Source organism: Podarcis pityusensis, assembly GCF_964106645.2.
Source record: "Podarcis pityusensis genome assembly, chromosome: 7".
Classification (NCBI taxonomy): domain Eukaryota; kingdom Metazoa; phylum Chordata; class Lepidosauria; order Squamata; family Lacertidae; genus Podarcis; species Podarcis pityusensis.
In genome coordinates this window covers 47,554,464-47,568,003 of record NC_138031.1, presented here as the reverse complement: position 1 = coordinate 47,568,003, position 13,540 = coordinate 47,554,464, and the positions used below count along the sequence as shown (strand labels likewise).

Genomic DNA, 13,540 nt, shown 5'->3' with positions numbered 1-13,540 from the left:
TCTGAATGGCTAGAAAGTACCCAGAAGGTGCATGAAGCAGGAGAGCCTTGGATAGAGCCTGTCTTAGGTAGAGCAGCTTTTAGCACCCCACAGTTGGTTTTAAGTGCACACAGTCAATACCACTGTGATAGTTTAAATGCTAACCTTTAATCATAACTCCTGCTTTAGCGTTGATATTCCTGCAAGGGAATATGTGCTGAGGTTCAAGTTTGACAGGCACAGCTGCTGTAGACTGAAGACAATCCTTTGAAGTCATATTGGGAAAAACTCCTTTGAAGCATATGGCATTGTCTCTTACTGAAAGAAAATAGAGCTAGCACAGAAATGTTACTTTGACAGGCCATTATCTTTAATAGAATTTATCTAAAACTTGTGTCTCAACTTGGTTTCCTTGTTCTTCTTTTCCCAGTGATGTTAAAATGAAGTATACAGAAAGAGTTAAGACTGGTGTTACTGGGGAGCAAATCTGGTTGCAAATTAATGAGCCAACACCCAACGACAAGGGAAGATATATATTGGAGCTCTTTGATGGCAAAACTGGACACACAAAGACAGTGGATCTTTCTGGGCAAGGTAGATAGATTCCTTTTTCTTTATCATACCTTCTATTTTTTAATGCAGAAACTGAGAAAAATTATTCTGAGTGGCAGTGACAATGGCTCTTACTCTTCTGGTTATATGATTCTCAATGTAACTCCCAATAGGCTGAGTTAGAGCTCATAGGCCTGCTGGACTCCTCACAACATGAGCTTCAGACTACAATCTGAGTCTCACTAGTAAGTGACCCATTGGGAGTACCTCAAGAGCATACTAGGCAGTGGAGTTTATGGCTGATAAGTTTTTGTTTGTTAATATTTCATTTTAAAAATATTATGCTTTCCCCCTCCTTACAGAGGTACTTAAAGCACCAGGAGAAATCCAAGGAAGAGTCAACAATAATTTGCATCGTTAAAATAATAAAAGGCAGTACACAACAGTGTCTCGATTTCCCCATAATGCTCCACCATGGGTTTTCTTTTTTTTGGTGTCACACCCACAGCCATTCCAGAAGGCTAACCATGGTTCGTTTTCTGTCAGCCGACCACCAAATCCAAAGAAAACTCAATAAAGAAATAACCACACAAATTATATTTATAAAAACTATTAACTTAATCCTGTTCTCTTTTTTTAAGCCTTTGATGAAGCCTTTGCTGAATTCCAGAGGTTAAAGTAAGTATAATTCATGGAAGATACAATCTAAATAGGATAATGGGGGTTCTGTTTTAGAAAGTGGGGGGCTCAGAGATGGCCACTGCTGGCACCCACGACATTGCTAGAAGTAAGCATGACCAGAAGTGACAGTTGCAGTGGCATCTGGCTGTCATCATGACCACTTAGAGAGCAATGGGGGAGGGGGGAGAGAACAGAGCATCAGTAGCCCAGGTGTTTGAGAGGATTTCCCACTGTGGAAGGAGAGGAGGAAGCAGCCTGGACTTTATACCCACTCGCAAGTCAGGTTCTGGTGGAGAGAAGTGCAGGGGGATATAAGGGAGGGGGGGTAGGTGGCTGCCAAATGTTGCTGTGGAAAGGTCCTGGGTTGAGCTGAGGACCTGGACTCCAGCTTGGGAGCTAAGGCTTCCCCAAAGAAGAAGAAGGTATGGCATTCTGGGGAACTTTAATTGTCCCCCCCCCCCCCCCCGATTTTTGACAGAAAGTTATTCCATTGCTCAGCTTTCATTAGCATTAAAAAAGAGTGATTTTTTCCCCATTGGTCAAGACTAGTTTCAGCATTAGGAGACAGAGAAATCTATGTCCTGTGTTGTTATGAGTGTTTACATGATATGTATAAAAACATCATTAAAACTATGCTGATATGTTATGAGAAATTGTATCATCACATTGAATCATTTGCAGACAGATTTAGTTCAACAGTGTGGGAGTGTGGGGGTGTGTAATGTGAAATATATAAAGAGTAACTGCGTTCCGTCTCCATACTTTTAACATCAAATGAAACTGAGGATGCCTTTTTTTGTCTTTTTCAATTCCAGAGCATTGGCTATTGCAGAGAAAAGTAAGTGGACTGTCAGTTGGTGTCTGCCTTGACTATCAATAGGATGCCGTACTGCCAGTAGGAAATTTCAATGTAGCTTCCTTTTGAAGAGAGTATTTCTGTTTAGAAATCTACAGGTTGATCACAAGCAGGCATTCAGACAGGCTGAACTAGTCATGAAGCAGTTATCTGTGTTCCCCTCACACACACTGCCCCACTTTAGCAGCCCTATAGAGACTGCTTCTTGCCTACCATGTGCAAGAAGGGCAGAATTGCTTCCCTTAGCCTGCACCGTAGCATATGGGGGTGATTTTTATTCCTTGCTGGCCTTGATTGCCCATCAATCAACATTCATTGTAAGTAGCCAAGCCACAAAATGAAAGAGTTTGTCACCCACAACTGTACTTTTCTAGCAGTAATTTTATGTGTATGCCTTTGAATGAAATTCTACTTTGATGCCATTTATCTACTTATGGTATTTATATTTTGCCCTTTAGTGGGTTCCCAGCACAGCTTACAGCGAAATTATAGGTGGTGACGATTTTGTGTGGGGGTTTCATACCTGGCCCCCGTACATGCTGGCGTAACACACATAAGCCTCTGTTATATCCCACTTCACCCCTGTTTCTCTCCCCATTCTGCCTCCGTTCTGCCCTCTTCCAGATCCAAAAGGACCCGCACATTGGCAGACACATCAGCTGGATGCGCACAAAATGGTCACCGTCTGTGTAATAAAAGATATAACTACTGTATGCTACACACTAAGTTGTCACATGTCAGCCATAAAGTGGCAGACTCATGTCAATTTCTCTCTCGGTCATAATGCATAATAAAATTTAAATATGGCCATGATGTTGCAGCATTATACACTTCCCCACCCTTGACAGTAGCAGCTACCAGAGGAGGCTGTTGCACATGGTTTCCATAAAAAGGTTCAAAGTTCAACCCTTGGCATCTTTAGGTAGGTCTGGGAAAAGATTCCTGTCTGAAACCCTGGAGAACTACTGCCAGTGTAGAAAATTACTGGGATAGATAGACTAATGGTCTGCCTCAGCATAAGACAGCTACCTATGATGGTAAGTGGGGCTTGGAAAATGCATAACATCAGGACAGGAGAGCACAGGCTAAGATTTATTATAGGACCAATAAGAAAAGCCTGAGAACTGGACTTGGTCTTGCTACTTCTGATGGAAGCCCCATTTTATCAAAAAGTGAAGAAATCTAGCAGTGATGAATGACCACTGAAGACAGCTTCTGGGTCATGTGGCCAGCATGACTAAACCGCTTCTGGCGAACCAGAGCAGTGCACAGAAACGCCATTTACCTTCCCGCTGGAGCAGTCACTATTTATCTACTTGCACTTTGACGTGCTTTCGAACTGCTAGGTTGGCAGGAGCTGGGACCGAACAATGGGAGCTCACCCCATCGCAGGGATTCGAACCACCAACCTTCTGATTGGCAAGCCCTAGGCTCTGTGGTTTAGATCACAGCACCACCCGCATCCCTGTTGAGCCTTTACTTGCACTATTACTGGCTTTTAAATTTAGGCACATCAGATGAGAACCCTCTTTGTTCAGCTTGTGGCATTGTAAGATCTACCTGTCCATCTTTCATTAATGGAGCCAGGGGTTGGCAGTCAAATATTAGCCATGCAACATCCCAAGTAAATTTCACATTGCTTTCACTTCGAGCAAAGCAAGGTGGAAATACCAAATATCCTTCTCAGTTTGCATTCATCACCGGCAGCTTGTAGAACTACGAGATAAAAGAAAGGCACTAGAGGGGAATTGAAATCTAGGGCAGAGATTGTTTTGCAGACAACAAAGAAAAATGTGCTAATGTATTTTCAGATCGTGCCCGGGTGCTTGGAGGGCTGCCCGACGTTGTCACCATCCAGGAAGGCAAGGTACAGTAAATTAATTGAAACTTCTGAAGAGACAGTTCTGTAACTTTCTTCTTCTGAAAGGAGAGCTTTAGAATACTCAAGCTTTGCTTCTTTTAATCAAGAGACAGCACTCTTCATTCATCCTCTCAGTGCATCATTTCACCATGGTAGCCAGACTACCTTTATGTATTTACTCATTTGTTAAGCATGATATGGAAGACTGAAGAGGGTGCCAGCCAAGGTTCAGGCCACAATCCAACACAGATTTAAGATTACTTAACCCCATTGATTTCAGTGGCTTTCAGTGTGCTTATGTTTGTAGTAGGGCTCAAGGTGCATGAATAAACTCAATGGATGACTTATGAATAACTGACTCTTTAGAAATTCATACTTTATGCACAAGATCCACCACTGCAGCAGTTCAAATCCTCTTCTTCCAATCATGCACAATCTTCCTGTGTGATGACACAGATCTTCAGATGTTTTTAAAAAGAGACATAAAGACAGTCTGGAAAGTAGTTCAAAGTCATTGGATAAGCCTGCTTGTAGCCAATATCAGTTCTAATATTAGGACCTTAGCCCTAAAGACATTTGCTTGGAAATATGTTCCACATATTTCAGTGGAATGTACTTACAAAGAAGTATGCTTAAGACTATGAATAGTTCTGCTAGGGTGTGCAGAGAAAGAAAAGGGAGGAGAAGCTCCATTTTGCAGCCAAAAGTGCTTGGACTTAGCAGAACTGTTTAGTTGGATATCACCCTAACAGTTTATTGATTTCAGTAAATTTCTATGCAAACTGACCTAATCAACTTTCCAGACTAAGATTTAGATTGGAATGTAAGTATCATAATAATTTCGTATATCTTCAAATTTTGTAATACAGCACTTGGCTTAAAAAACACACCAAAATATATTTAAAATGTGTATTTTAGGACAAAAATATATTTGCAAATGGCATACAATGAGATAAATTATCTATTTAAATATGTAATATATTTAAATATTGTGATAAAATAATAATTTAAGCACAATTTTTATATAGATTTTTCAAAAGCAGATAAATGCAGTATCGGAGCTGAACAGAGTTATGAACGAACTCAAGCAAAATGTATATAGATCAGAAATAGAATTATACATTCATCCCTACTTAAACTGTGGCCTAAATTAACATAAATCTTTGTGTCCTAGTGTAACTGGGATTTGGATCTCTGCCACTGAAAATCAAGCCCAAGATTTTCATTCTGTGGCAAAATCAATAAGGGTGGGAGGATGGTTTCTCTCTGTGATGGAGTTAAAATAATTTAAGAGAAATGCTTTATCATTATCATTTAATTAAATATGGCAGAATTATTAACATTAGGCTTTGGTCCAAATGGTGTTAACTATAAACTGCTTTATATAGAATTTTACCATAAGGGATAGAATAGATATCCTGGTGATCTTGTTTCATTTCATCTATTCTCAAAAAATTAATAATACTTAGATGGTCATATGTAAGCATTACATTTTTAAGATTCTGGATAACAATATCATATCAATAAACTAGGGTTTGCTTCCAACAGTCATCTACAAGTGACTGCTTCTGGCCACCTGATTCAAAATTATACCAGTTATAATCCATAAACAATTCTGAACACGTGTTAAAAGGCAAAGCACAACTTGTATGCTATTTAACCTGTAATAAAAAGGCGCCTCACAGGAGTATAGCATATATTTGGCTCAGTGATTCCAGTGTAAGGAATAGTGTAACATGAACTGCTTTGTCCTCCACATTGCCCACTCCACATTGTATCCTCAGTCCTTTCGTGAGATATACCAACCCTAGCTTCCTATCACCAGTCTACGCCCAGTGCTGCTGATCTGTGGGAAATGAGGTTGAAGCCTGGCAGAGGGTGAGAAAAGCAGAAGAAAAACTGCTGAGTGTATAATTATAAATTCCTCTTGCAACATAAGTATTTTTCCATTGATTGGAACATGTCAAAATAAGTGCATGATGGAATATGTGTCTAGACTAGGTTTTGCCTTTCAAATATAGACTGCATCAGAAACCAAGGAAATGCATGGCACCAGGAGAGCTTCTAGTGTTATTTCTTGGCCTATATGAGCAGCAGAAAATTTATGCCCAGTTAGAAGCACATTTTAGAGCTTGTTATTTTGCTCCCTGTGTTAACTTATACTATGGTTGCTGAAGTTGTTGAGCTATGTTTTAGCTATTTTTTTTAGGAAAATCAGCAAAAACAACAACACTTCTGATAAGGGCTGCCATACGCCCAGGTTTTCCCCAGACAGTTAAAAAAATTCTGCCTGGACTCAATTTTTGGCGGACAAATCCCAGCAGTGTCTGGAAATTCCGGACATATGGACTGATACCCATTCATTTTTAAAGTGCAATGAGTGAGCCCCGCTCCTATATTTGTTCATTTTTTTTATTCAAATAAGAACTTGAAAGTATAAAAATTGAAAATTGGTTCATTTATTCATACATTTGCTTTTCACTGCTTTGGGAGCATTGATTAGCATTGATGGAGTCTGCAGAAAGGGGAAAATCAGTGAAATTGACAGACTGGGAGGCTCTGTTTAGTTTGGATATAAACAGGGTGATATTTAGGGTGGCTGTGTCTATGCACCTTGTAAAATTGCGAATAGAACGAGGACCCTCTATCCTGTATATCTGAAATTTGACAGGTCTGATGCCTAGATAAGTGGGGTATGGAATGTCATGCAATTTGAATGAACCAAACACCATAGTTACAGGCAGCAGAAGAATGGCTGGATCTTCCACTAAAATCAATGGAAAACAAGTGAACATATTATATTAATGAAACTTTAAAAGTAAAAACAAGTAGAAAATAAAATGTTTTCCTTCTGCTTTATTTTATGGGTACCCACATATTTATCCTACCATGGCTAATAGCCATTCATGGGGTAATATAAGTGAAGGAAAAATTAGATCATCTCCCTGGGCACTATAGGTCTGATCCAGTTTCCACCGTCTCTCTTATGCTTTTAATTTTCATAGAACATGTCAGACGTTCTGGTCACTGGTCTCCTGTATCACATCTAGCTTAGCCCTCATCAGTTCATTGAGAATTTTTCAGGGTGTGCAGCAGTACAATGGGAAAATGCTATCATCTCATCTTGTCTGATGTGTATCTCATAGCTGGCACTGTATAGTTTTATATAGGTGCATTACTTTGCTAGCTGTGCTCTGGTTATGCTAGCACTTACATAATGAAACAGTGTTCTCAGTGCTGTGTAAGTGGGTAATAAAAATTCACTTCAGCCTGACATTTGGCATTCAAGACTACAGACAGGGAGCTTTTATGCAGCAAGAAAATTGGAAACACATTTTTTCCTGTCTTGTGAAAAACTCAGGTTGAGATGCTGCCTTTTCCGAATTTCAGCTATACTTCAGATTTTTTCCCCCTTGGCCAAAATATTTTTTTCCTGAATGCTCTATATACAACATCATTATATAATGTAAGCACTGATATAGGAATTCAAAAATATATAGCCTGTATTATTAGTATTTAGTGGAGCTATGGTCATCACATGGAATGATTTATCCCAGACTTTAAATGCATGCCATACATGTAAGCAAACCTTTATATGCCAGCCAATCTATCTTATTGATCCCTGGTTTAAGGACCCTTAGAAGTGACCAGTCTGATTAATAATAAATTGAAGGAAAATACCAAAAAAAACACCAAACCCATATCCCTGTAAGATAGACTTCAATTCCTATACACACTTTCATGGAATTAGGCCCCATTGAACATACAATGTGACTTAGATTAAAACAAACTGTGCTGTAAATATGACAAATAAAGCTTCTGTTAATTTAGCGTCACTTTATTCCTATAATTTGCAAGGATTAATCATGCTGGGTTGTTGCCTTGCCAACTGTTGACTCCACTTATGAACCTTTGCTCTTATTTCTCTTTATATGAGGGAGCTTCAAATGGTATACCACTAAACAGTGTTCATAGTCCAATTACTAATCTGGCAAAACCTTTAACTCAGCTGGGGCCTTTCCTAGCCCTCTATATTTCAGAGTCTCAGGGACAAACTTTGAGTGATGTGTTTTAAACAAGCACACTTAACTTGGGTGCATTAATTTCAGAGAAAGGGGAGTCGTGGGACTTTGATCTTTGAGTTTTGGCTCTTCTATCCTAGTTAGTTTAAACTCATTTCATATTACAGCTGCACTGGGAAACTGCAATAGTTTAATGGCAGTGTACTAACCAGGTTAATAAACATGGATCTAATCAATTTCAATGTAACAGGAAACTGTGGCTTGAATTAACTAGAATAGAAACACCAATCTGGAACATGATGGGAGGAGAAACGTCAAGGGGTATTGATTTCAGGTTGAAAGCGAGGGAATCAGATGTACAGACATTATTATATTATATTATATTATATTAGTAATAAAACTGCTCAGCCATTCTGATGAAACTGCTTGAATGTACTTTAATTGCAGCTTAATTACGTGCTTAGCTGTTCTTTAGATTTAGAAGTCTGATTTGCAATCAGCTTTGTGACCTTTCCTATAAAAGCAACCTTTTTAAAACTAAGAGAACTGTTGCTTAATAAAGAACCCAATATTTCAAGTGATGGCAACATTTAATTTTGACTTGAAATGAATGTGTTGTAGTTAGTAGTAACTATTGGGGAGAGTCGGTAAAATATTGAAGGGCTACAGTAATAATTCAAAACTAGTTGACTTCATTCACTTCCCTAAGAACAGAACCAGATTTTTGTAACACAGAAAGATATTTCTGTCTGTTTTATTATGAAAGTAAAGTGAAAACAAAGCATATTCAGGATGCTTATTTATAGCGACTGTTTACAAAAACTTTTGTGTGTTTCCTGCAGGCGCTTAATCTTACTTGCAGTGTCTGGGGAAACCCTGCTCCAGAAGTTTCATGGATGAAGAATGAAAAGCTTCTGACAGGAGATGATCACATCATCCTGAAATTTGAATCAGGAAAACAAGCAAGTTTCACCATCACGGCTGTCAGTACAGCTGACTCAGGGAGATACAGCCTTATAGTGAAAAACCAGTATGGCACAGAGACAAGTGATTTAACTATAAGTGTGTTCATACCTGAGGAAGGGATGACCCATGTCCCCCTTCCAGATCATGGCAAAGGAGATAAGAAAAAGAAGGCATGAAGCTAAAGCTAAGATGGACAAGTGTTGCAGAGAGGTAGAGTTCTATCTGGTTTAATAATATGTGTGTGTAAATGGTTTTGCCTGTGAGTATGAAGTAGATCTGAACCCTTCCACTCACTTCATTTTAGATGTTGTGATCAGGCAAAAATGGGGAATGCTCCCAGTCCCAGCCTGGCTTTCTGTCACATGAACTTAACTCAGAAGCATAATAGGATAATGCTCATAACGCAGAAGCATAATATTCAAGGAAGTCATTTAATCAGTGATGTGAGTGAAAGGATGGAAAAAATTACAATCGTTTATTGGAGAAGATTTTCTCACCAGGAATCTAGATTTGAGCCTGCTGGTAATCTAGTATAAACTGAATGTAGTGTAGGATAGGACTCTAGAAAACAGATATTAAAGCAAACAAATGTTATGTGTTGACATGATATTAATACACACTAACGTCAGTGAAAAAAACTGAACCCTCCTCAGTATTCAAAAATAAATAAAACACTTTTCTTTCGCCTTGTTTTGTGTGCGTGTGACTTGTTTACTTGCTCAGTACTCTGATGGCTGTTTACCATCCCTTTTAGTTTAACATCACCCCACACCTAACATCTTCACTTAGGTCTTCAATGCAGCACAGAGAAAGGAGGTGCTGGCAATTTTATTTATTCTACACTAGCTTCTGCCTGATTCAGTCTCACTGTAGTTTATTAAGGCTGCTGGGAATTGCAACTCCATGAGGGGAATAGGGGTCTCTTAACAATTCTCAGCACTGTTAAACTACATTTCCCAAGTTTCTTCAGGGGGAAACCATGATTGTTATAGTGGTACAAGATTAAATGTATGGTCCATAGCAACAATATGGGGGATAGCCTATGAACAGTTTTAAACTATTGGGCAACACTGGAGGCAGAATTTTGGATAAGGTGAACTCAAGTAAATTGCTAAGACTTGTTTCTCTATGGGTTTGGTTTATTGAATTCTAGTCTCCAGGGATAAATAACCTTTATATTTCCTCCAGGCCTAGGCTTACTTCAGACATGGCTTTGACTGTCAACATGTGCTTGTGTACCCCCTCTGCCTGCTTCCTGATTCCTTCCTCAATTTTCTGGTTCATGTTAGCCATAGTTTGTTACGGCATTGGAAACTGAGGGGAAAATAGTCTACCGCTCACTGAATGCAGCTCTTTGAATCTTTAATCACAACTTGCAAATTATTATACAGATGCTATTTTTAATAGGACTTCCTTGTTTGTGCGTTCTTCTTGCTTTCCTGTAGCTGACAGTATCTCATAGAGATGAACAAACTGACTTGGCTACACTTGTTGCTGAGATGCATGGAATTTGCCTAGATACAGTAGCCATAGGTAAAAAGAAACCAGCCTCAGGGAAGAAAGAAGGTAAAAATATTTAGTTCCAAGAAGAAAAACTCTTTATTTCTTCCCAAAGTAACCTGAAGGTACTTTGCCTTTTTTGTTTGTTTTTTACTTCAGCCTTTTGAAATGTTTTTAAGCAAAGACACGGGGAGAGTAAGCACCTTCAAAGTCACTTTGCTTCCAGTCACAGAGTATTAGACACGTTTCATTTTTCCATTGAAATTAATAATTTAAGATGCTTAGCTGGGTCAGAGTGTTCCCTTATTTACTACATTATAAATGTGGTTTGTGACTAAACAAAAGCTCCCGATTCTCCAAATTTGGAAAATCAGCTAGTTAAATTTGATTATTTTAAGCAGCAGCTGGCAAGTCTTTTTTATTTTACATTAAATTGGCCAAGAGAACCTTCAGTATGGACTTACATTGCAGTGTAATCATAATTGAAATTGTATTAAGTAAAGAAAGTAAGTAAATGTGTGTGAAATAGATCCTAGCAGTTTGTACTGTTTCAGAAATTGCTTCATTTTTATTTGCTCAAATTAAAGCACTTCAGGAAGATGAATCGAAATGGTTGGCGTGCACAGATAAATATCAGTTTCCTTTAACACAGCAGGTGTTTTATAACAAGGGAAGGCTATGTTTGTGATGCCTCTTAGTTGCTCCATAGTGAAGTCAGCAATCTTGCCATGAAGAGCCCATCATAATTTAGTAACAAGGACTTTCATAACTCTTCTGATCATGTGCTCTCTCAGGTAGAGTAAACACAATACTTAGCCCCACATGTCCCTTTAAAGAGAAAGTGTGTGAGGGCACCCCCCCCAACATGAACCATGTGTTATTTTCCTTGAATCAGATTTCATTAAGCCATAAGTAAGATAGATTATTGCTTCAGAAGAGAAGTCTGATCCAAATGAAAATCCAATTGTAGAAGATGGAGATGATCCTAAAGACAGCTGGTCAAACTAAAGGGATCACAAAATGTTCTGGGTAGTAAGACAGAATGGCATAGCAGACAAATTCTTGAGATTCATGGAGAAAAGATTAAGTTAAAACATAGGATCATTGTTGTTATATTACTCTTATTATGAAAGGTATAGTGTTGATAATAGATAGCATTTCATGCCTGAGTACTATGTCTGTGGTGAAATGAGAAAGGCTTCACTGAACACAGCATTTTGTCATAAACTCAAACTTGATTGTCTTGCTATACTGTAACTATCAGATTCACCCTTCCATGGTAGTGTTGAGAACGCAGAGCTAAAGGGAACACTGGTCTGACATAGGCTGTGTACATACTGCACGTTTAAAGCACAATTCCCTCCACTAAATAATCTTGGGAATGGTAAGGGAGCTGGGGACTGTAGTTCTGTGAGGGGTAAACTACAGTTCCCAGTATGCTTTGGGGGAAATGTGTGTGTATGTGGTGCACTTATAAGACAGCTTCCAAGGTTCTTCCTATGCTCTAATGGTGTTCTTAAAAATGTAAATAAGTTCTTATATGTAATTCAACAAACAGCAAAAAAAGATGTGGATAGATGTGTAATACTCTGCATGTGCAAAGATGATATAATTTAGTATATTTGAAGGCTAACAAGGATATCATATCCAACATTATGGCTGTTCTGCTTCATGGAATATTGAGACCCTGAGATGTAATAAAAATAAATTTGCAGAGCATGCATGCCATATGGATTAACATGTTTTAAAATAAAGACCAGATTGAATACCCACTCTTCTGTAATCTCATAAAACCAAACTGTAATGTGATTGTCAAGTTCAAGTACTAAAATCAGTGAATCAGTTCTAACATACTGACATCTAGCATCTAGAGACTGGGTTAAAATCATAACTTTTAAAATATCGAACATTTTTGTTTTTAAATCAGCATTTGGTACACAGTCATTGAAAAGTGACACTTTTAAAAGATATCTATAAATTTATGAGAGCTACACATTTACACTGTAATACTTAAAGTGCTCCTTTGGCACAAGTCCCAGACAAATAGAAAAGGCAGGCAAGACTGCAGCACTAGGAGAGAGTCAGACTGGCTGTTTTCCAATAAATAAAAGCTGAAATTCTTATGCATTTGTAGTACTTCAACAGCATGATGTCAGCATCAAGCCGGATAAATGATTTATTCATTCTGTATATCTATGTGTGCTGTATTATTTGCAAACTGGCTTAAAAAGGTACTTCTTCGCACAGCATAGTTAAAGTATAGAATTTGATCCCACAAGAGGCAGTGATGGCCACTGACTTGGACAGCTTTAAATGAGGATTAGATAAATTCATGGAGGATAAGGCAGTGTGCCTCTGAATACAAGTTGCTGGAAACTGCAGGATAGGACCAGCTCACCCATGAGGCAAGGTGAGGTGACTGCCTCAGACGGCAGGATCCACAGGAGAAGCAGGTCCAGCATCCAATAAATGCATCACATGCTGCCGCCGCCACCACTACCACAGTGGCAGCAATGGCTGCGGCACACTGCATCTGCCACCTGCTCACCAGCTCACCTCCATGCCTCTCAGTGAACAGGCGTCGCTGCTGGTCTCCCTCCACCCCGAGGGAGGAAATGGTGAGAAAGGCTGCCTTCTGGGGTCTCCTGGGCTCTGCACTTGCCCAGCATGATTCAGAGCAGGCCACTCCTGCATCCTGCAACGGCCTTAGATTCCCACTTCAACCACTGGGTAAAGTTGATTCAATTCCCTCTTTCGTTCCCAATGTAGATCTTCACTCCCCACATTGTTCCCGATGTAAAACATCACTCACCCCCCTTTTCTCTGCTGAGGAGATGCCATTTTGTGGTGCGCCTCAGGTGCTAAAATGTCTTGGGACAGAGCTGCCACAGGAGAAGAGAATATTGTTGCATTCAAGTCCTACTTGTGACCTTCTTGTTGACATCTGGTTGGCCCCTGTGAGAATAGGATGCTGGACTGGATTGGCCTATCATAGCAGGCTCTTATGTTCTGAGACGAAGTTAAACAATAGATACAAGATGACTTCCATATTCTCTACTATTATAGTATCACATTATTTTTGTGACCGTATAGACACAAACATCCAATGAAAATAGAGGTACC

General features: G+C 39.1%; 1 protein-coding gene across 2 annotated transcripts in view; it reads left to right on the top strand.

The window, feature by feature from the left end:
- The window catches only part of MYOM1 (myomesin 1), a 68,616-nt gene extending 59,010 nt beyond the window's left edge, over window positions 1–9,606 (top strand). For both annotated transcript variants that reach the window (XM_081013043.1, XM_081013044.1), the window contains 5 exons: window positions 410–573; window positions 1,173–1,209; window positions 2,028–2,050; window positions 3,880–3,935; window positions 8,794–9,606. In XM_081013043.1, the coding sequence (XP_080869169.1) occupies window positions 410–573; window positions 1,173–1,209; window positions 2,028–2,050; window positions 3,880–3,935; window positions 8,794–9,093 (580 nt within the window). In that variant the 3' untranslated portion in view covers window positions 9,094–9,606. The remainder of the gene's footprint in view (window positions 1–409; window positions 574–1,172; window positions 1,210–2,027; window positions 2,051–3,879; window positions 3,936–8,793) is intronic.
- The last annotated feature ends 3,934 nt before the right edge of the window (window positions 9,607–13,540 follow it).